We start from the raw sequence: 24,861 nt of genomic DNA, 5'->3' as shown, positions 1-24,861 counted from the left end.
AGACAACAGCTCAAGTATTTGTGTTCCTGACACATGTAGGAGACTCAGGAGGGAGTTTCTAGTTCCTGGCTTCAGACTGGCCCAACCTTGGCTGGTGTGGATATTTAAGGAATAAGCCAGTGAAGATCTCTTTCAAATAAATAAAAATAAACATTAAAAAAAAATAGTGCTCAGAGAATGAGCAAACAACTCACAGAGAAAATATCTGAAATCATATATAATAAAGGATTTGTATGTAAATTATATCAAGAATTCTCAAAATAATGGGCAAAATGTTCATGATACACAGATGGAAAAGATAAATACATATGATGTTAAATATTAGTCATTAAGGAAATGCAAATTAAAAACTATGTTATACCATTATGAATCTATTTGGATGGCTAATTAAAGAGGTTGACCATATCAAGTACTGATGAGGGTGTGTATAAGATGGAACTATCATACCCTTTTGGCAAGAACAGAAAATGGCAAAACTACTTTGGAAATTGTTTTGAAAAAATTTCTTTCTTAAGTTAACCATATACTAGCCATATAATCCAGCCATTCCATTCTGTATTTACTCAGAAGAAATGAAAACATGTCTATTAAAAAGACTTGTACAAAAACATTCTCAGCAGCTTTATTTGTAAAAGCTCAAAACTAAAAACTTAAATGTCCATGAACAAGTGAATGGATAAACAATTTGCAATATATCCATATAACAGACCACTACTCACCAATAAAAAGGATGAACTATTGAGACAAGTCTCAACATGAGTCAACCTCAAAGCACTATGCTGAATGAAAGAAGCCAAACTCTTCAAAAAATTAAATAAAATTTTAGAAAACACAGACTAAAGTGTCGTGTCGGCAAAAAAATAAGAATAAAAAAATAAAAAAGGCTTGTGGGTTGCACTGGCATAAGCTATAGGGATTGGAAGGGAAGGGTTAAAAAGGGCCCCAAGGAAACTTTTTGGTATGATATCCATGCTTATAATCCTGATTGTGGTAAGGTTTCAGGAGCATACACAGATACAAACAGTACACCAGAAGTAGCCTTTTGGTCAAAACACAAACTGCTTGAGGCAAGCCCAGCATCCCTAATCCGAAAACATGAAATTCAAAACACTCCAAAGTCTAAACGTTTCTAAGCATAAGTGGAAAATTCTGTAACTGACCTCACACAACCACTGCAATCAAAACACAGGTACACTAAAAATGTTATATAAAATTATCTTCAGGTTATATAAAATTATCTTCAGGTGTATAAGGTGTACAAGAAACAAATGAATTTTATGTTTAGGCATGGATTCCACCCACAAGGTACCTCATTATATATATGTAAATAGTCTCCCAAATTTGGAAAAAAAAAATCCAAACTGAAACATTTCTGGTTCTAAGTATTTGAGATAAAAGCCACTCAACCTGTATTATTGCTCACGGCAGCTTTCACACTACAGTGGCAAAGTACAGTATTAGAAACACTGTAGCCCACATAACCAAAAATATTTGCTAACCAACCCTGTAAAGAAAACATTCATTGGCCCCTATATTTTCAATGACTGATGACGTAAGAAATGCTGTCAAGCTTTTGAAACTATTTAACAGCTTTACTAAAAACTTCTCTTATCGTTTCCTTCTTTTGTTCAATTAGCCTTCTATAAACTTTCTGCTCTTCCACTTAATACATAGTCAGTGTACCAAGATACAAAGGCTAATTACACAAGTTCTCAACCATTGTAGGGCTGCTCTCAGAAATATGCTCAAATTTCAACTGAAGTCACTTAAGATCTAGATACTAGCACTCCTGAGAGATAAGTATCCTTAATGACCAAACTAGCATTTTACTACAAAGTAAGTTTTTCAAATGAGAGAAACTGATTTTATGTGAAAAAAAAAACAAAAAAAAGCTGTAATTTTTCTTTTTTAAAATTTTCTTTGAGAGGCAGAGATCTCCCATTCATTGTTTCACTCGCCAAAGAGATCTCCCATTCATTATTTCACTCGCCAAATGCCCAGGAAGCAATGAAGCTCTCTTACATTGTGGCAGGAATGAAGTACTTCAGCTATCACTACTGCCCCTTAGGGTCTGCCTTGGCAGGAAGCTGAAGTCAGGAACCTAAACCAAAAATCAAACCCAGGTACTCCAATTGTGGGATGTGGGCTTATTAACTGCTGAGGTAAATGCCCACTTCCCTACTTGCAGAGGTTTCTTTTAAAATGTTTATGATCTTGTTTTTTATTTTTTATTTTTTTAAAGGAAGATGTTGTTAAACAAGCACTTCTTTAAACTGAGGAGACTGAATAGATAGATGTTTCTAATAAATTAGCTGAACTATATGCCATGTACTGTTCTAACTCTGGTGACTATAACTGAAGAAATCCCTGCCCTGAAAATTAAACCAGTCTAGTAAAGAGTAACATAGTTATAAACATATTTGATGTCATATGGTGATAAATGATATGAGGAAAAATAAAGCCGCGTAAGCAGAGCATCACCACTTTGAGTGCTCAAGGTAGAACTCTGAGGGGGGATGTCTGAGCAAAGACCTAAAGAAAGTAAGAAATGAAGCTATGAAATGAAGCTCTCTAAGACCCTGTGGCAAGAGTTATCTTTCAATAGCTTTGTTCTACCTTTGGAAAACTCTTAAGGCAGGTTTTCCTTAACATTTAAGTCTTAAATCTTTTTACTTAACCCTAGTTTAAGGTTTTAAACTAGAAAATTATTTGTTGTAGGGAGGCTGTTCTGTGCACCTTAAGATATCTTAGTACCAATCCTGGCCCCCAAGTATTTACACTCATTAGGTCCCCAGTTGTAATCACCCTGGGCTGAGTACAACTTCCCTAGTTCTACCTGGTAGGATCAGATAAAAGCAGCAACAATGTTAAATCTGAGCATTTACTATATGCCAGACACAATAATATTGAGTACTTTAATTCTCAAAACCATCCCCATTTCACAGCTGAGAACATGGAAGTTTAGAAGCTGAACAACTTGTCTGAAATCATATAGTTAATTCGTAGTGTGTCTAAGACAGGGTTTAACTTCACAGTTCACATTCCTAACCTCAAACAAGTCTGAATCAAACCAAATCTAATTCCTTTGCCAAAGGATGATTCCTCAAATAGGTAATGATATCTCTCATTGCAAGATTCCTTAATATCCATCCAGTGCCACATCAAGATCTTTCTTAAGTTCTTAGTTCCGTAAGCTGACAAGGCATCCAACTTCTTCGCATCCTTCCCCCTGACTATACACACAACCAATAAACAGCACTTCAGTGTGTAGCAGAGCAGTTCTATCTTCTTTTCCATTAACTGAAATGCAAATGGTTTTGGGGGAGGGGCTGCTCTGAGAAAGATGATGACAGCCTAATTGTACTACTGTTTTAAGTCACATTACTGATAAAAACCACCTTTAGGTCTTTTTCAAATGTGATATCGTAAAGTCATGCAACTTTAAGGTAAATTGCTGTTTTTCAGGCCTTACAAAGACTCTGAAAAAGTTCATCTGAATTATTCCAACAATCTAGACTTAAGACATGATTTTGGATCATTCAGTATACATATTTACTATCCTTTCATTAGCCTCACAGAAAAATTTGGCAATTTATTTTTTCCAGATGAGCAAGAAGACAAAGAATAAAGCCACCTCCCAAGATCAATCTGCCTTTGAATAGGGTCATTCAAAATCAAAACTATATTAATCAACATAATCACCTCTTAGCTTACTAGTTCCCTCACCTTAATGTTCAAGTATATCAAAAAGGGCCTTACCGAAAGCCAATCTCAAGTCCAGATTTACCATCCTATCAGTCTATTAACTGAATCAGTGAAAAGTCAAAATTTGTCTGACAAAATGGTTTTAACAAACCCATTCAAGATCATTTTTCATCCTTTTTGTTCAAGTTAGTCATAAATAATTATTTTTTATTCATATCCTAAAATCTTATGCCTCTTTTGAAATCAGGACTAGAATCTCCCATTTTTAACAGCTATTCTTTTCTCATAAAATCTTCAAAGAAAACGATTATTACCAATAATTTTAAGATGTTGCAAGCAATTCTTTTTATAACTATGTTTCAAATGACCCCCATGACAATTCATTTAATGAAATACATTCTTTACCTCCATACCTAAACTGATTTTTGTGTCCTTCTTAGCAATGTTTGAGTTGTTATTTTTATTGTTGTTGGTGGTGGTTTGTTCTTCCACTTTGATAAACAAGTTTCAAAATAAGAACTAAAATTCTTTTTCTACTACCCTCATTGTCATACATCATTACTATACTTTTCTTGGTTACCTTGGTTGGGTTGTCTTAGCTTTTTTTTAAAGATTCAACTTGTGTGAGCCTTAGTTTTCCTAGTGTTTTTAAAAAGATTTATTTTTTAGACCTTATTATGGCAATCCTATGTACTTTTATTTTAAAAGTAGTAAGCATACTTTTAAAGAGTTCATTTTGTAATCACACTATCATGTGAGTACATGTTTCCTTACCTCCTTTAGATAGGCTTCCTTTCTGGAGAAATTAATGCTATCAAATCATGCTGACCTTTTTCTCTGATCAAGTATCAGAAAAACTCAGGTTGGTGAAATAAATTACAATAAATATATATATACCCACAAAATATAATACTTAACATTATGCTATAGGAGACTATTAAATGACAGAGGATGTTCATAATTTTTTAAAAGAAAATAGATTATATAACAATACATACAGTAATATCTGGAAATTTTTAAGTGCACATGTCTGATTTTATTTGTATGTACCCATAGGAAAAAAATGCTACTGCCAAAATATTTAAAGTATTCTTCCTTCAATAGGATATTTTTTCTATATGCCGTCCTATATTTAATATTTATGCAATGAATATGCATTTTTACAAGAAAACAAGCATTATTATATTAAAATAGCAGAACCAGAGGAAAGTATTCTACAAAGTATGAGATAAAAATGTCTACCTAGAGTTTCTGCTTTTACCACTATTACTATCAGAAGCTTAGAAAAACATTTCTAAACCCCAAACCACAAAAAAGTCAATATAAGATACCACTAATCTAGCTATATAAATAAGTCATGACACTGATCAGGAGAGCCATTCAAACTATTAGAAATTAAATGGGGCAAATCACAGGAGTTTTTTTTATATTGCATGGGAACAATGTTATGAACTACTTAAACATACAAAAATAAAACTATCTAAAGATGTGTATATACCAAAAGTCCCTACAAAATGAAGGATGGGTAAGGTAGGGGGTAGCAGAGAAGGAGAAAAAATCAGTTAAAATGTTTGGAATTATGCTACAATTTCCTAATAAAGTAAGCAATATCACTTGTTAAGAGTTAACATCTCACAGAAAGAACAATTATCTTTATATAGAAAATTTATCTAGCTGAAAATCAGTTGCACTAATTCAAAAAGTTATCTTTTCTCTGTTTTATTAGCAGTATCTAAATCTATTTGAAATCTGTGTCCTGTAAACCTAGAATGAAAAACCATTTTAATCAATTAGAACTCTATCATTCAAATACATTTAGTTCTGTAAAATACTACTATCTCTAAGTGGTTGAACCAATCCTTAATTCATTCAAAGGTAAAAATATATTCAACTCCTTCTTTAGGAAATTATTTTGATTATTTCATTTCTCTACCTTAAATTTTATTTTCAAGCATATCAAAAATATTATTTCACAATTAGTCTTTCCTTAAATTTATATATATTCACTAAAACAATCCTAAACATACCTCCTCAAATTACATGAAATAAAAAATAAAGCATTAAACCCATGAAAACATACTCCATTTATTTAATTAACTCACCATTAAACTGACAATTATGATCTTTTATATCTAAAAATGTAAATGACTATAATGAAACAAGAGCCAAACACAGCTTTCAATCTATTTCTATATGTACATAATTATAACCCAGAGATATCATGTAATAAATGAATACACACCTTCCTTTAGTACATGCCAAGGTAGACACACAAAAACAAGAAAAAAAATTTGCAATCAGAGTATAAAGGGACTCTGCTCTTTCAAATAATGCAGCACTGAAAGCCAGGTCAGGATCCTTGGGCATTACTAGGAAACTTTAAAATATCTGATATTTCCATTATCTTCAAGATTCCTCTGAACAAACAGAAAATTTCCCAGGCTCCCCTACCTCACCTGTCCAGACTTCTTTTAGCTTTCCTCCCTCTACTGTGTAATAATGCTGTTGCGGTTACTTAGGCTTTAAATGTTCAGAGACACAACCCCCTCTATATATTAATTCAGTTCATTTTCTCACAGACACTGACTCAGCCCTGGGTTGTGCAGCACTGACGTTTCTAACCAAACAGGATCCTGTGAGCTGCGATCAACCCCTTTCTTCATCTCTGAGCAGTGATTGGGTATTGTAATTGATGGACAGGTTGAAGAAAAGGCAGGGGATGAGGGCTTAGAGATATGTAGATATGTTGCCAATGCCATCTGTAAAGCTAATTCTAGCTCTGCCAGCTTGCCAGGTTTTGGAGAACTAGGATGCAGATAACTTTCTTTTCTCCTTTCAATATCTGTGTATCCATTCCGTGCAATAAAGCTTCTCTTTAAAACAAAAGTATTATTTGTAATTTAAGAATTCACTCAAGAACTATTCTCTCAAGCAATCAAACTTTTCCATTTCTAAACTGCTGTGACTATTTAATGACTTAAAAGGGAAACTGGAAAGCTCACACTTCATGCAGTCTCAGAAGAAATGAGCATGCGTACTTCCACGTGGCAATGAAACCTTGCGGCAAAGTCTGATATTGAATGTATGATGTGTTTATCTTTAGTAACTTGAGCAGACTGTATATCTGAGTTTTATACAGTTGTATTCTACCCAATTCAAATATCAAAGAGCTTTTAAAATACAGTCTACCTAGACTCTTCAATGTTGTACAGAAAAGGCACTCTTTTTTAAACAGTAAAATCTTTTCTAATTCATAATTTAAAGAAAAGTTGTCACATTTTAGGCCAAGTATACTTCAACTGAAATGATCTGTAACATCACAGCAAGACACCAAATCCTTCATTATAGTATTAACTATAACTACTCACACTAAGGTCACTAATTTTAAACTATTTTTGTATATGCCTGCAGAGAGATCATGGGCACCCTGAAGTCCACCATCCCAGACCAGTTTCTGTCCATTTTTATATCACAGAATATTATACTTAGAAGCCTACATTAAATAGAAAAAAACCTTAAAACCGTACCTTAAAATTGTATTAATACAATAGAAATCATAAGGCAATGTCCAAACCTTCAACTGTCAATAGTAAGCACAAAAGACAGTTAACTATTATTGTTACTTTCACAATTCAAAAGCTTATTTTTGTCACAGCCACCAAAAAATAGGGGAAAAATTCAAAACCAAAGCCTGAAAAAATACCAGGCTATTCCAAAATACAAGACAAAACACAACTTGAAACAAGACTTCCATATTATTTGTGAAAACTGAATCAATTAAGAAAAGTATATTTGTTTACATATTGTAAACTTAAATCTCCAATTTCTTTTGAGGTGGCTATTTACCCAGTTTAAAAACTACATTTCTGGGCTGGCATTACAGCTTTGCAGGTTAAGTTGTCCCCCATAATGCCAACATCCCATATAAGTGCCAGTTTGAGTTCTGGCTGTTCCATTTCTCATTCAGCTCCCCGCTAATGCACCTGAGAAGGCTGCAGAATATGGTCCTAGTATGTGAGGACTGGATGGAGTTTCAGGCTCCTGGCTTCGACCTGGCCCAGCCCTGAACTTTGCGGCCATTTGGGGAGTGAACCAGCAGAGGGAAAATCTTGGGTCTGTCTCCCTTTGTCACTCTGCCTTTCAAATAAATAAATAAAGTTTAAAAACAAAAAACTCCTACATTTCTTAGTCTTCCTGACCTAGGGATGGCCATATGACATGGTTCTAGCTAATGATTTATTAGCAGATACCTGCTGGGAATTACTGAAAAATTTAATTTCCTTTTATAAATGAAAACCTTTCTCATCGTCTCTTTCTCCTTTTTCCTTCCTTCTTGTCTAAAGAGTCAACATGATGGCTGGAACTATAGTATCCACCTTGTGATTATGAGGGAAAAGTCAAGAAAATAATTTTTCACCCCAACATACTTAAGCCACTAAAGACTCATCAGTCACTGCCCACCTCTGAACTTCTCACATACAAGAAAAGTAAATTCCTAACTTAAACCAGTGTTTACTCTGGATTACTTTTACTCAAGCATCCTGAAATAAAATACAGAATATTCACAAAGTAGGTAAGGCACACATGAAACAAAATTCAGCTGCAAGTAACAGGGATTCACTATACCTATTTTTTTCAAATTATTTAGAATTTGAAAGGAAGAGAGAAATTTGTTTATAAATCTCAGCTCTGCCATTTACAATATGGATGGCCTTGGGTAAGTATATTAACCTTCATTTTTTTCATCTGACACATGGGGACAGTAATACTATCCAGAGCTCTATCTCCAGATTCAGCCAAGGTAATCTACTAAAGGTCCCTGTCAGTAGTGTCCTTCACCTATCCAAATACTCTCATCATCCAAAGATAAGCTCAAATCTCATTTTTACCTACTCAAGATGATAATGATTTCTTCACTCACTCTTATCTTACAACCCAATACCATACTTCAAGTGCTCTGTAGTCCTTTAACTGTTTCATACATATATGGATAATAAAGTATTCCACATGTACTTTTGACTCTCTCATAAACTGAGGTTCTCAATAGTACTTGCTGATTGTTATTTTTAAAATCTCTCAAGCAATTAATTTACTATCAACCTCAAAACATACTATCTTTAAAAAGTCAAAATGTATTCTTTAAAATATCCTAACTTGTACGTTTCTAAGTACATACAGAAAAGAGGTTTCTAAAAGTAAGCTGTTCTTCCTTGGGCAGAGTTTCCATGAATGAAGATTAAATAAACTCATTCAAAGTACTTCTTGGTCTTTATTTAAAAAAAAATCAATTTATTGATATTTGTTTTCTATTTCACTTTAGGGTTTTTCATTCAAAGAATCCTAAATACTAACACAAGAGACTTAAAAACAAGTCAATAACATTATAGTTATCAAGAACAGCTATGATACTTGTTACTGAAATGAAACAGCAATGAAAAGAATACTGTTGTTTTTATAATATTTTTCCACTGTAAGCACGTAGCTTTCTACAAAGCAAACAATGACTTATTTTCACCCTAGTCACTTCCTCAATACCTAATGCAGTAGTGTACCTCATCAGAACACTATAAAAAACTAGGAAAGATAACATATTTCATCTGGAAAAATATATACAGTAGCTATAAATACAATCTCATATAATATGATAAAACCAATAACTCTTTCATCTCAAAAGATAAGAAAATTATCCATGAAATAGAGAAGAACTACAGCCCCACTTGCAGGACACTGAAACACACACACACACACCTTAATATTAACATTATATATCATCACATTAAAGGTCTATTAAAAAGTTGAATGTCTTGTCAGGAAACTTAAAAATTACTCCAGTCATTCAAATTTTCTACCTATACTAGGAAAGTACATGAACTATTTCTTTAATATTACAAAAAGGATTTCAATATCATGGCATTTTTTTAAGGAAAGTAGTATTTCTTATCAATGATCAGGAGAATTTATATGCAAGTAAGTTATATGTTCAATAATATCCCCTAAGTAATATTCATAAAGCAAAATCCTATATGAAAACATGCTTACATACCTGTAATGTGAGGTTAATGGGCTGTCAATTAACATCTTAGAATATCAGATCACAAAGTGCTGTTCTAAATAAGGTTATTACTCATTAAGTCACCCAGCACAAAATGAAAGCTTAAAAAATCACAGACGTACTGAAACTTCATTGCATGCATCACACTTTAAATGAACCAGTAGTCATTTCAGATACATTAATTTTCCCATGAGGATCAAGATGAGAACACAAAATCACGTAGTTAAAAACGTATGGTGGCAAATACTGACAAAAATCCACAATTTATCATATATAATCTACATACACAACGTATATACAGCATGAAAAGACTTCCTTTTAGAAGAGTTTTAAAGAACTAACCTGTCTTTGCTATAGTTTCCAATAAATCAATTATAGAACTTATTTAGAAGTAGAAACAAATATTCAAATAAATTAATTTAAAAAAAGAAATGTTTCTCTAAAAGTTGTTTAAGGATAAATACAAACATTCATAATATTTTGTAAATCAGTCCCTGTCCTCTCACAGGATTTGCCATAATCAAATGCAGTTTTAGCAGAGCTTTGATATGTGAAATACATATTTTCTACCTACCTTGAATGTTTATAAAGTTTACGAGGTCTACTATGCAATTTCCGATCCCAATTCTCTGGATCACTGGAGTTACTGTCATAGGGATGAGGCCGTCCTGCCATCCCACTTCAAGTTTCCTCAAACTACTGCTCTGAAAGCACACTTGTAGCACCCATAACCTACATAAAAGAGTAGTGTTGACCTTTAAATCTATTCCATGCAGAATAAAAGTCATAGAATGTAATACACTTGATTTATTGTGACATATTTTGAAGTGATAAAAAGATTTTAAAATATTAAATGCATAAAATGCCACAAATCAGATGAAAATAAATGCTAGAAACCTTTTCTAGGTACTTTCCATTTGATTTACTATTAAATTTGCTACCTTGGGTAATACTTTAATACTGTGATATTTGTATTTTAGTAAATATATTTAACTGTCACCTAGGTACCTATTTCCAAACATAAAGGTAGGCCTAAAAAGGTTAAAAAAAATTCCATAGTATGATTCTTTTAGATAAAATTTTACAAAGAACACATTTCTTAATTACTAAAAGTCAAGATACTTAATAAAGCATCTACTAAGACCAAATAACAATGGTATTATTTATTTAACCCAGTTAAAGACAACAGCAATTTAATATTGATCAAATATAAATGTATATAAACATCCTGATGTTTGTTTATGATGCAACTACCATGAAAATGTTGTCAGTGTGATTCATACACTAAATGTATTCTTGTGTGAGGCTTATGACTATTTCTACTATAGTCTTATGAAATTATTTTTAAAAACCTCACTTGAACAATAGTTTCACAGGATACCTAAACTTAGCACTTTCAAAGTATACTCACTACCTAATTTAATCTTCACAATCACCTTGGAAGATAAGCATTGTAATCCCCATATATAGAGCATAAAGCAGCCTCACAATTTTAGTAACTTTGTCAAAGGTCACAATGCTGATAAATGGTAGAATTATAAAGAGCAGCTGGTAAATGGTAGAATTATAAAGAGCAATGAGAATTTTCTATACATGGGCCAGTGTTGTGGAATGGCGGGTTAAGTGGTTGCCTGTGAAGTGAGCATCCCATCCAAGTGCCAGTTCCAATCCTGGCTGCTCCACTACTGATCCAGCTCTCTGCTGATGTACCTGGTAGGGTAAAGGGCCTACCTGTCTGGTAGCGTTTTACCCCCTGTCACTGGCAACTGTTTGGGGCCATTTGGAGAGTGAACCAGCAGATGGAAAATCTCTCCTTCTGTCTCTGTAACTCTGCCTTTTAAATGAACAAATCTTTTTTTTTTAAAAGGAGTATTCACTGTATAAAAGTCTTCATCTTGAAAAATGCTCAGGTTACAGTATTTGAAAACAGATCAGATCTTTTAAAGACTGTAAACATCAAAAGAGAAACCAAGTAAAGCCAAACAATTTGAAGTTATATAAATTGAAACATAACCCAGGTTTCCTCCGACCCACTCCTCTTTACTTTTCTATGCTTTTTGGAGCCGTATTTAGTGGAAGGAAGTGAGAGGCAGTAGAACACAAAAGTCAAAGGGAAATCCTAGAGTTGGGAAATATGATACCTTCCTCAGTTTTATATGGTATTCCAGTACAATCTCACAAAGAATGACAAAGATAAACTCATTAAAATTTTGAATCTGTATCCAAATCAGTAGAAGCAGCACTTCCATTTTAGAGAAATAGTTTTGCTGTTTTACAAATTCTTCTCAGTACCTTCTTTCCAAACACAACTGAAAATCTTGGGGCCTGTACTCTGGAGAAGCAGATTCAGCCACTGCCTGCAGTGTCAACATCCCATAAGGGCACCAATGCATGTCCTGGTTGCTCCATTCCAATCCAGTTCCCTGCTAATGTGTCTGGGAAAGCAGCTGAAGATGGTTTAAGTCCTTGGGCACCTGCCACCCACATTGGAGATCTGGAGAAGCACCAGGCTCCACCCTGGCCAAGCCCTGGCTGTTGCAAGCATTTAGACTGAACCAGGGGATACAAGATCTCTGTCTATCCTTCTGTCTCCATAACTCTACCTTCAAATAACTAAATCTTAAGAAAAAAACTTATTTCATACATTAAAATATTCATTTTAAGTACATAGATCAATGAGTGAAAAAAAGTAGAAAAGAGAAAATAGGACTAGTACAATGGCTGATTCAAATATCTAAGTAAATGATACATAGTTTCTTTTCTGAATACTCTAGAAAAGGAAATTATTTTCTTAAGAATCACTGAATTATCAAAAATAAATCAGGTATTAAGAAGTAACAGGCCGGTGCCGTGGCTCAATAGGCTAATAATCCTCCGCCTTGCGGCGCCTGCACACCGGGTTCTAGTCCCGGTCAGGGCGTCGGATTCTGTCCTGGTTGCCCCTCTTCCAGGCCAGCTCTCTGCTGTGGCCCGGGAGTGCAATGGAGGATGGCCCAAGTCCTTGGGCCCTCCACCCGCATGGGAGACCAAGAGAAGCACCTGGCTCCTGGCTTCGGATCAGCACGGTGCGCTGGCCGCAGCGCGCTGGCCGCGGCGGCCATTGGAGGGTGAACCAACGGAAAAGGAAGACCTTTCTCTCTGTCTCTCTCTCTCTCACTGTCCACTCTGCCTGTCAAAAAAAAAAATTTAAAAAATAAAAAGAAGTAACAAAAACTATGAAATTATTTTGAACACAGAAATACTTCAATCTCATCTGGGATTTTAAATATAAAAATAAAAATGTCTTTACTACAAAGGAAACTTAAAAATTTATATTATGGCTAGTAGAGAAAAAAATTAATCAGTGGAGTGGGTGTTTGGCATCCACTAAAAGAAAATTTAGATTCAGCAGTGAAGACAGTGATTGGAATGTCTACTCCATACTCCAAATGGAGTTCCAAATGGAATATCGCACTGGGATCAAACACCAGCTCTGTTCTCCATTTCAGTTTTCCAGTGCTGTGTTTCCTGGGAGGTAGCAGATGATGGCTCAAGTACTTGGGTTCCTGACCAAAGCATGTGGGAGACTCAGACTGAGTTTTTGGCTCCTGGCTTCAGCCTGGCCCAGCCCCGGCTATAGTGAGCATTTTGGGAGTGAATCAGTGAATAGAAGACCTCCCTCTGTCTCTTTGCCTTAAAAACAAATAAACTTTTGGGCCAGCGCTGTGCCCTAGTATGTTAAGCCTCCACTTGTGGTGTCAGCATCCCATATGGGCACCAGTTCAAGTCCCAGCTGCTCCACTTCCAATACAGCTCTCTGCTATGGCCTGGGAAAACAGTGGAAGATTGTCCAGGTCTTTAAGCCCTGGCACCCGTGTGAGAGACCTGGAAGAAGCTCCTGGCTCCTGCAGATCGGCACAGCTCCAACTGTTTCAGCCAATAGGGGAGTGAACCAATGGATGGAAGACCTCTCTCTCTCTCTGTCTCTCCTTCTTTCTCTTTGTGTAGCTCTTTCAGATAAATAAATAAATATTTAAAAGAAAAAGAAGAAGAAATCAGAAATACAAAGGAAAAAGTCAGAAAGATACAGTCACCAAGAGACAAACAAATGGTATAAAGAAGAACAGGGAAGGGACCTTGTGGCACAGCGGGTTAAGCACCACCTATAACGCTGACATCAGCACATAAGTTTGAGTCTCAGCTGCTCTGCTTCCAATCCAACTCCCTGCTAACACTCCTGGGAAAGCAGTGTAAGATGGCCCCAGGCTTGGGCCCCTGCACCCGCATAGGAGACCTGGAAGAAGCTCCTGACTCCTTGCTTTGGCATGGACCAACCCCAGTCATTGGAATCATTTGGGTAGTGAAACAGCAGATGGAAGATTTCTTTCTCTCTGTCACTCTGTCTCCTGAATAAATAAATCTTAAAAAAAAAAAAAATTGTAGGGCAAAGTAAGTAAAGAGGGAAAAGAAAGATCTAAAGACACAGCATTGTTCTATAGAGACAACATTTTCTCCTAATTCTGTAGGTCTTTTAGTAAGCAATTTCAGGAATTAACATTTCTTCGAGGAAATTTATCTTTTCCTTACCCTTAACCATCAGAGATACTCCTCTGAATAGGATAGCCACAGATGTCCACTGATGGAAAGATGTTTCTAAAACATGGAAGGTGATATCCCAAAAAGTAAAACCACAAGAAACAAAGAAAATTTAGATTCAGATTTCCCACCACCATTACAGTGATAGCACTCATCTAGAAGTAGGAAAATACCAATGTTTTCCTAATCCTGTTGAAATTAATAAGCATGTATGTCAAGAAGGCCACAAGAAAGTAAAGAATGTTCATATGAAAGCTATCAAAAATTCAATTAAAAATCATATTCACAGGTCCAGCAGCGTGGCGTAGCAGAGAAAAGCCGCCCGCCTGCAGTGCCAGCATCCCATATGAGCACAGGTTCAAGTCCAGACTGCTCCCTGCAAATGTGCCTGGGAAAGTAAAAGATGGTCCAAGTACTTGGGACCCTGAACTCACATGAGAGACCCAAAGAAAGCTCCTGGCTCTGGATCAGCCCACCTCTGGCCATCAGGGCCATTTGGGGAGCGAACCAGTGGATGGAAGACCTCCCTGTCTTTCAAATAAATAAATATTTTTTTAAAAAATATGTTCACATTTCATGTCTATAACATTATCTGAGAAATTTCTCCCTGCCTCTCCCTGACAATACTCATAGGAATACAAGCATTAATTCAAGTTGGGATCTTTGGGAAAAGTAAGCCTATGTTTGCCTATACATGCTAGAATATTTTTAAATTTTATTACTAAACTATAATGTAACTATAAATGGCTAAAAGGCACAGGGTATACATCATATGCCATTTTGTACTCAATAGTAACAGAAAAACTAATAATCTCTTTAATTTTAACCACTTTCTGTACCACACTCATAGACATTATATTTGTATGGCTTCATTTATTCATTCAAGCACTTACTGAGTACCTATTACAATATGCCAAGAAATTTGCAAGATACTAAAACAAGTCAGACATTATTCCTCAAAAAATTCATCCTAGAATTGTTTTGAGCCTAAGTATCTTAATCTTTATTCCAGGTTCCTGTTACAGAGGTAAGGATTCAAAGCAGATGCATAAATACAGTACACAAGTGATAGCAGGATTTATTTAAATGAGAGAGAGTAAAACTACATTCACAAATGAGTGTGGGCCACCCCACATGGGAAAATACCTGTCACGAGTGGGCTAGAGAGTTGCCTATCAGGAGAGAGTGAGGAGCTGAGAGAAGGATGCATATGCATGGTCCAGAAGCCCCGAGTCAAAGCCAACCCCTTCCACATTATGTCTCTTTTGAGATAGGGGGCAGTGTCCTAACTGAACATACAAACAGGATGCAGCTTAGGGTTTCAAGGCAGCCCCATGGGGAGTTTAATTTCCATGTGGTCATCATGACCTCTCCTCCTTCCTGGTCCTGGATGAGACCCAGCTGCATATTGGGAAAGTGGGCACACCAGATGACAGGTAAGGGGATATAGTTACAATGCAGGTCTGGCAGAAACTGTGAGAAAATGTTCCCTCTCAATTTATCCCTATCTAACCTTCCTGTCCGATTACCCCCATACCAGTATGGTTCCATATGCCACTTCCTCCTTTATCTTTCTCCTTCCTGTAGCACCTCTATTCAGCTTCTTGCACTGTAACTCTACCCTTTATCCCCACTAAATCTCGGTTTTTTTAGGATTCTACCTTCCTTCTAGACTCTGCTTGCTGGGTCCAGGAAGACAGCAGACAAAAAAAGAAATCAGGGCCAGACCCTTAAGAACATTGGGATCTACATAGCACATGAGAAATGTCCAAAAGGTTGATGGGAAAATGCACATTATGGGTAAGTTTATTTTGATACAAAAAATTTAATCTTTTCATTCCAGTTTCCACAAACTTTTTGAAATACCTTCATACAATCTGTAGCTATTATCACTATCTGAATTCTTCAATAGGTACCCCAAATTCTTTATGTTTTTAAAGATTTATTTATTTATTTGAAAGTCAGAGTTACAGAGAGAGGAGAGGCAGAGAGAGAGAGAAGGAGAGAGAGAGAGAGAGAGAGAGAGAGAGAGAGGTCTTCCATCTGATGGCTCACTCCCCAATTGGCCACAACGGCCAGAGCTGCACTGATCTGAAGCCAGGAGCTTCTTCCAAGTCTCCCAAACAGGTGCCGGGGCCCAAGGACTTAAGCCATGTTCTGCTGATATCCCAGGCCATAGCAGAGAGCTGGATCGGAAGTGGAGCAGCCAGGTATTGAACCAGCGCCCATAGGGGATGCCAGTGCTTCAGGCCACGGCATTAACCTGCTGTGCCATAGCGCCAGCCCCAGTACCCCAAATTCTCATTATCTTGGTCTCCTCCATCAACTAGTGTCATTACTATTCACAAAGTCAAAAACTTTGATGTCACTCTTAATTTCTCATTTCTGCACATCAGGTCTACTTCAAAATTTTCTTCTTACTCTTCTCCCTTTCCATTTATATGGCTAATACCTTCATTTAAAACCTCATCGCATAAGCCTATTGGCTGACATCCTTATCACCATTAAATTGTGTATTTCCTCTGTTGTAACCAGAATTCTCTCTCTAAAAACTTATAATGGCTCACCATTTCCTATAGCTAACCTCCTTAACTTAAAAAGTTCCTTCAAAATCTGACACTTGAGGGGCCAGCACTGTGGCATAGTAGGTAAAGCCTGCAGTACTAGCATACCATCTGAGCGCTGGTTCGAGTCCCAGCTATTCCTCTTTCAATCCAGCTCTCTGTTAAGGCCTGGGAAAGCAGAACATGGTCCAAGCATTTGGGCCCCTGTGCTCATGTGGGAGACCCAGAAGATCCTGGCTTCGATCAGCCTAGCACTGGTCATTGTGGTCATTTCCATGAACCAGCAGATGAAGATCTCTTTCTGCCTCTGCCTCTGCCTTTCTGTGACTCTTTAAAATAAATAAAAACAAATCTTAAAAAACAATTCCGATACTTGAATCACCAATACCTATTATATATTAAGCAAAAATAAAATTTATTGTTGTTTGGATCTTATTTCAAAAAGAAAAAAACTTCAAAACTTTCAAAGTGATTATAATCATTATATTTTCTGCTTTTTGGGTGGTACAGTTTTCTAAAAATAGAGGCTCAAATGATCCTCAAGTTTCCAGTCCTTTAGAATTCTTCCCTCTAGGTCCCTCAGAAGACCTCCTGTATAGTTAGAATTAATTGTGTGAATGTTGAGGCATTTGTTCCTTTGACTTCCAGTTTCAAATGATTCATTTTCTCTCTGTGGTTGTCTCCCCCTTTTCCACATGGAGATGGCTACCTTAAGACATTTAGCTCGCTCAAGGGGTCTTCTTGGTTACCTCTAGCCTCTAGGTTAGCCTCTACTACCCACATTTCTGGATATCTGGCTTTCTAACCAGCCAAAGGCAACCTTTGGCTCCTAGCCCTCTGCCCTTTTCTTCTTCTTCTTCTTCTTTTTTTTTTTTTTTTTTTTTTTTTTGACAGGCAGAGTGGACAGTGAGAGAGAGAGACAGAGACAAAGGTCTTCCTTTGCCGTTAGTTCACCCTCCAATGGCTGCTGCAGCCAGCGTGCTGCGGCCGGCACACCGCGCTGATCCGATGGCAGGAGCCAGGTACTTATCCTGGTCTCCCATGGGGTGCAGGGCCCAAGGACTTGAGCCATCCTCCACTGCACTCCCTGGCCACAGCAGAGAGCTGGCCTGGAAGAGGGGCAACCGGGACAGAATCTGGCGCCCCAACCGGGACTAGAACCCGGTGTGCAGGCGCCGCAAGGCGGAGGATTAGCCTATTGAGCCGCGGCACTGGCCCAGCCCTCTGCCCTTTTCACCATTCCTCTTTTGCCTATCAAGTCTTTCTACCCAATAACCACAATCACTATCCTTGAATTTACTTTGTTTGCAAGGTTTGAGAGAGAGATTTCACAATACTATTAGAAAAACTCTATCTGATGACAGTATTTAGATTGAGATCTCAACATGATGGTCAAAGACACAAGACGGTTGAGCCTTAAAAGGGACGTTTGTTAAAAATAAAGAATCACAGTATCTGATCCTATAGACCTAGTTTGGTACACAGGAAAGAATATGGGCTTTGGATAAGATAGGCATAATGGGTTAATTTTAGTTCCAAGATTTCTCATATATGAAACAGGATAACAATACAGAGTTGTTTAAAGCTTTATATAGGAGGAAGGAGAAAAATTCTTTAGCACACTGATTGATAGTAAGAACAAATTGTCTCCTTACATCATGTTTTTAAAAAATCCTTCCATGGATCATTGCCATTAGTTAATGCTATCTGGAAACAGTGTCCCAGGCAGCACATATTTATTATGTCACTGCAGTTTTGAAGATTCTGTTATAACTATTCCTCTCCTCTTTTGAGATAGTAATTCCCAAGAGAAGAAGAAATAATTAAATCAACCTTTTTTCAGTTGACTTTTGCCAGTCTTCCAAACATGTTCCTAATTAACAGGATCAATTATTCCAGCCTCTGTAGAGATGATTTCTGGATTATTTGGAATTTAGAATCAATATTTCTAAGAGCCCAGTAAGTATTTTTTGATGATTTACCATTAAGCATAACATAAATTCATAAGTTAATTGACAAGGAACTGAACAGTTGTATTTAGGAAAGTTAAAAACTGGAGGAGCTTGAGAAAGCAGATACTACTATTCAAATAATCATGTGCACAAAGAATCAATAGAAAGCATTTTTTAAAAGAAAAACAAGGATAAAAAGGGACTTCCTGTAAATGCAGCCTGGTAAAGTGATCATGCAAGCTTCCTACAAAAATTTATCTCTGTTTAAATTTTAATCTCCTAAAAACTTAAAGTACTGGAAAGTATCTAAAAGCAAACAGTGAAAGAGTTTACTCCTGAAAAGCTACAAATGGAGAAGAACAGAATCATGAGTTCAATTTAAAGTTGATGTGTTGAATGCATTCCCCATTCCTCACAAATATGGTGACAGAAATCAGCCAGAGTCTAAAGTGGTAGAGAAAACTTACAGGCTGGAAGTGCAGATGGAAATTTAAGTCAGGCACACCAGCATGAAAGAACCACAGAAAGGTGAGACCCAGTATCTGAGCAAAAACTGCTCAAATCCCTTGCTTACTGCTGAATTAGACATGCATGCAGGGGAGACCCTGGATGGCCTAGCAGAGGCATCTATGCTTGAAAGTAGCATAGCATGAAATCCTTGCGTTTGATTCTTTTTCAACTGAATGTATTTCCTGACTATACACGGCTTAAGCGACACAACGTGGGGAAGTCCTCACTGGTTGGGGTATCAGAGGACAGAGACCACCACAGCTGGCAATTAAGAAGGAATTCCTAGAAATAAAGGACACACAAGATGAATTCCAAACTCTGAGTATAATTGCTGCCCAAATTCTTGGCTATCAAAAAACAGAGGTACAAGAGGGCCTTTCCTCTTCTAAGACCAAGCTAAAAAATAAGTATCTTGAAGAAGTTAGATCTGAACACAAATAGTAGCTGCTATACACTGCAGGGGAAACAAGTCTGCAGTTTGAGTCCAGGTGAGTCACCAGTCACTAGATCAACAACAAAAAAATCCTCATAAGAACACCACAACAATCAGGTTTCAACCAAAAATTATGATACATGCAAAAAAACAAGACAGTAAAAGATAATAAAAAAATTGACTTCAAGTAGTTCCAGATGTTGAATTAGCAAAGACATTAAAGCACCCATTATAAATATATTCAAACAATTAAAGAAAAATATATCAAAAGAACTGAAAAAAAAATCTTGATGATTCACAGGGAATTTTAGTAGGGTAGTAAAAACTCAAGAAAATAAAAAAGGAAATTCAGCTCTAGTTGCTAATAATAAAATGAAAATTTAGATGGGCACAATAGCAGATAGAAAAGAAAAATGAATAAGGCTGCAGAAATGGGGGGGACAGTATCTAATGATACAACATGTAAGTAATTAGAATGATTTTCTGATACATACAACAACAGGGATGAATCTAAAAAGCATTAGCTAAGTGAGAGAAGCCAGATTTAAGATGTCTAGAAGTATATGTAGAATTTATAACTAGTTGCTTCTAAGGAAATGCTGAATTAAGAGGAAGACTTACTTTTACTGTATCCCTTCTCTCATGCTATTTGAATTCTCTACACACTGTTTTTATAATGATAAATATTGGAAGGGTCCATAATGAAGTATCTGGAGGTGACTTGACTTCGTTTTAGAAAATTTCTTCTTTAATCTTACTGCTTGCTCACTTGGCTAATCCTCTGCCTGCGGCACCAGCACCCGCAGTTCTAGTCCCTGTTGGGGCGCTGGATTCTGTCCCGGTTGCTCCTCTTCCAGTCCAGCTCTCTGCCAGGAAGGCAGTGGAGGATGACCCAAGTGCTTGGGCCCTGCACCCGCATGGGAGACCAGGAGGAAGCACCTGGCTCCTGGCTTCAGATCGGCGCAGCACACCAGTCGTAGCAGCCATTTGGGGGGTGAGCCAACGGAAAAAAGACTTTTCTCTCTGTCTCTCTCTCTAACTCTGCCTGTAAAAAGAAAAAAAAACCTACTGCTTAAAAACTTACTGCCTATAATTTTGTGGATTGATTACATATAATCAATAAGCATGCACTAACAGAACGTTTCTGCTTTAAGTCTCCCATTAGACCATAAGACTCTAGAACAAGAACAAAGTATGATTTATGTTTGTGTCCCCACAGCCTAGTATAAATTTTAAGTAATCGTTTCAAAATACTTTAAGATGAAAGAAATGAAAGACACTTCATTTAGCAACCACTAGTGCAGAGGAAATACAAAATATTAAGATTTATAAGCAGTGTTTCAATTCTAGTTGCTTGTCTTAAAAAGGATATTATCACATAATTATACCCACATTTCAGCTATGGAAAAGAACACCAACCATGTGAACCTCATCCTCAAATGAGCAAAATTTACACTAATTCGGGGCTAGCACTGTGGCACAGGTTAGGCCACTGCCTGCAATGCCAGAATCCCGTAATGGGCACAGGTTAGAGTCCTGGCCACTCCACTTCCGATTCAGTTCCTTGCTAATGCAGCTGGGAAACCAGTGGAAAATGCCCACATTCTTAGGCCCCTGCAATCACATGAGAGACCTAGGAAAGTTCTTGGCTGCCAGCTTTGGCCTGGCCCAGCCCCGGCTATTGTAGCCATTGTGGGAGTAAACCAGCAATGGAAGACCTCTCCCTCTCTCTGTGTCTCCTCTTTCTAACTCTATCATTAAAATAAATTGAGGCGGAAATTATAATAGTTCAATTTTAAGGCCAATACTTGCTCTATCAAGCAGTATTAACAAAGTAGGAATAAAGGAGAAAAAGTGTAACATTCCTAGAAATATTTTTCAAGATACCAAATAAGCTCAAAATATTCTCAGATGCCTGTTTACAAAGAAGCCCTTCCAAATGTCAAGGTTTACCCTTCCTGACTTGCCACAGTTAAAAGTGATACTTTCATAGATTCCTGTTCAAATTTGCTGACATAATTAAGGTGTTAATACTTAAAGAAATGTTTTCACTCAATTTTTTTCCCTATTTCAAATATCCCAATGTTTGAAAATCTTTCTAAATTTTAGGGATTTACAAAGTACTTACGTTAGATAATTAGCTCTGCAAATAGCTAGATTCTGTTAACAGTACTAAGTTCTTAAATTCACTAAAAGGGTTAGTATTTTAATATTCTAAAGAAAAGTCTTAATATTTTATTTTCTAGACTTATGACCCTATTCTTCCTTTTCTACTATGGCCACCTTCAAAACCAGAAATACCTCAGTTGAAACAAATCACCTTGACATATTTATTTTATACAGGCAAAGCTCCTTTGTAAGCTGATGATGTGACTAAATCAAAGGAGATTACATTTAACTACTAAGAGGCAACATCCTTTAAACAAAGTCAGACTCTTAAGCAGTATTTTTTTCTCCAATGCTTTTCTTTGTAAGTCATGTTATTTTCATGTAACTATTATTGCATTGCTCCATTTTGACCTATTCATGACTCCTTTTCCTTCTACTCCTTTCATATGTTTGTTTTTGTTTATCTTCTATCAACTTAATAGGCTAGGACAGGCTCTAAATATAATTCAAGACAGTCTACAGTTCTATCCAATAGAACTTTGTAATAGTGGAAATATTCTACATCTGCAATGTCCAAAAAGTAGCTGCTAGCTACATGTAGCTACTAAGCACCTGAAATGTAGCTACCAAATACAAATATAGAACTAAATTTTTTGATTTCCTTTTTAATTAATTTAAATTTAAAGGACCATATAAATGTTTTATTTTAAGGAATCTAAAATTTGTCCTGAGGCAAAATACTTGCTCACAAAGAAACTCTCTAGACATTTTATGTATCAAGATTACAGGTAGTTTCATTTTAATAAAAATTATTTTCTTGGATTTAGGATTATTTCAGTAACTAAAAGTCTGTGGTGGGGCTGGCGCTGTGGTGTAGTGGGTAAAGCCACCATCAGCAGTGCCAGCATCCCATTTGGGTGCTGGTTCATATCCTGGCAGCTCCTCTTGTGATCCAGCTCTCTGCTATGTCCTGGGAAAGCAGTAGAGGATAGCCCAAATCCTGGGGCCCCTGCATCCGGGTGAGAAACCCAGAAGCAGCTCCTGGTTCTGGATCATCTCAGCTCCGGTCATTGCAGCCAACTGGGGAGTGAACAGCAGATGGAAGACCTCTCTCTCTCTTTGTGCCTCTCCTTCTCTCTCTGTGTAACTCTGCCTTTCAAATAAATAAATAAATCTTAAAAAAAAAAAAAAAAAGTCTGTGGTACATTAACAGACAACCAGACAGTAGAATAAGTTAAAAAAAAGTTCAGAAATAGGCCCCTAAAACATAGAGAAAATTGATATATGACAAAGTAGTCTCTCAAATCACTTGATGAAAAGACAATCACTAATTAATGGTACTGGGACAACTATATCCACATTTGGGAAAACATAAAACTGAATCTATACAAGAATCAACATTCTAATTGTGAAAATTGAAATCATCCAAATACTAGGAAAAAACAGGTGATTTCCCTTATAATCCGAAAGGAAGGAAAGCCTTTCTTATTTGACTATGCAAAAATAAACATCTTTGGGGCCAGCACTGTGGCACAGTGGGTTAAGCCTGCAGCACTGGCAATCCATATGGATACCAGTTAAGACTCTTGGCTGCTCCACTTCCAAACCAGCTTCCTGCCAATGTGTCTGGAAAAGCTGCAGAGGTTGGCCTAAGTCTTTGGGCCTCTGCACCCATGTGGGAGACCCAGAAAAGCTTCTGGCTCCTAGCTTCAGGTCAGCCCAGCTCTGGTTGTTGTGGCCCTTCGGGGAGTGAACCAGCAGAAGCAAGACCTTTCTCACTGACTCTACCTCTCTAGCTCTGCCTTTCAAATAAATAAAATAAATCTCGGGAAAAAAAGATACAACTCTACAAATTCTCAACAAAATATTAACTGTAGCATTATTTGTAGTGGCAAAATTCTAAAAACAATTTGAATGTGTGCAGGCACGGAAAGCCAAAACACTGTGGCAAAAAACAATCTACATGAAGGATCTCTGTGAGTTTCCGAAGGAAAGAAGGAACCGTCAAAGAAGGAGGTACTTTTCTCTGAAGGGAGGAGAGAACTTCCACTTTGTTTATGGACCTGTCTAAATACTGACAGAGTCTGTGGACTCAAAAGGCTTCCATAACCTTGGCAGCTCATGGCAAGAGCCTCAGGTGATCACTGATGTCATATGTAAGAGTGTTAATTGTTGGTGCCGGCACTGTGGCACAGTGGGTAAAGCCGCCACCTTGCAGTGCCAGCATCCCATATGGGCACCAGTTTGAGTACTGGCTGCTCCACTTCTAATCCAGCTCTCTGCTATGGCCTGGGAAAGCAGAAGAGGATGGTCCAAGTCCTTGGACCCCTGCGCCTGCGTGGGAGACCTGGAAGAAGCTCCTGGCTCCTGGCTCCTGGCTCCTGATCAGCTCAGCTCTGGCTGTTGCAGCCGTTTGGGGAGTAACCAACGGATGGAAGATCTCTTTCTCTCTCTCTGCTCCCTTTATGCCCCCTACCCCCCTCTGACCCCCTCTCTACTCACCCCCTGCCCTCTCTCTCTGCTCCTACCCACCCCTCCACCTCTCTTTGTGTAACTCTTTCAAATAAATAAATAAATCTGGCCGGCACCGCGGCTCAAAAGGCTAATCCTCCACCTGTGGCACCGGCACCCCAGGTCTAGTTCCGGTTAGGGCGCCGGATTCTGTCCCGGTTGCCCCTCTTCCAGGCCAGCTCTCTGCTGTGGCCCGGGAGTGCAGTGGAGGATGGCCCAAGTCCTTGGGCCCTGCACCCCATGGGAGACCAGGAGAAGCACCTGGCTCCTGCCTTCAGATCAGCGTGGTGCACCAGCCGCAGCACACCGGCCGTGGCGGCCATTGGAGGGTGAACCAACAGCAAAGGAAGACCTTTCTCTCTCTCTCTCTCTCTCTCACTGTCCACTCTGCCTGTCAAAAAGATAAATAAATAAATCTTTAAAACGGTGTTAATTGTTAAATCAACAACA

General features: G+C 37.4%; 1 protein-coding gene across 11 annotated transcripts in view; it reads right to left on the bottom strand.

Annotated features, from left to right (window-relative positions):
- The window catches only part of BTBD10 (BTB domain containing 10), a 71,115-nt gene that overhangs the window by 33,211 nt on the left and 13,043 nt on the right, over window positions 1–24,861 (bottom strand). For 4 of the 11 annotated variants that reach the window (XR_011388373.1, XM_002708820.5, XM_070073189.1 and 1 more), the window contains exon 2: window positions 10,332–10,489. The exons of 2 other annotated variants lie outside the window; for them this stretch is intronic. Coding sequence is in view for 7 of the 9 variants with exons in the window: in XM_002708820.5 (XP_002708866.1) it covers window positions 10,332–10,432 (101 nt within the window). In the remaining 2 variants the exon portion in view is untranslated. Of the gene's footprint in view, window positions 1–5,947; window positions 6,310–10,331; window positions 10,490–20,412; window positions 20,837–24,861 lie in introns of those variants that run through there. 5 more of the 11 variants (XM_070073179.1, XM_070073187.1, XM_008266398.4 and 2 more) reach the window with 5 other exon arrangements.

Source organism: Oryctolagus cuniculus, chromosome 1 (genome assembly GCF_964237555.1).
Source record: "Oryctolagus cuniculus chromosome 1, mOryCun1.1, whole genome shotgun sequence".
NCBI lineage: Eukaryota > Metazoa > Chordata > Mammalia > Lagomorpha > Leporidae > Oryctolagus > Oryctolagus cuniculus.
This window is presented reverse-complemented; position numbering and strand designations above follow the sequence as displayed.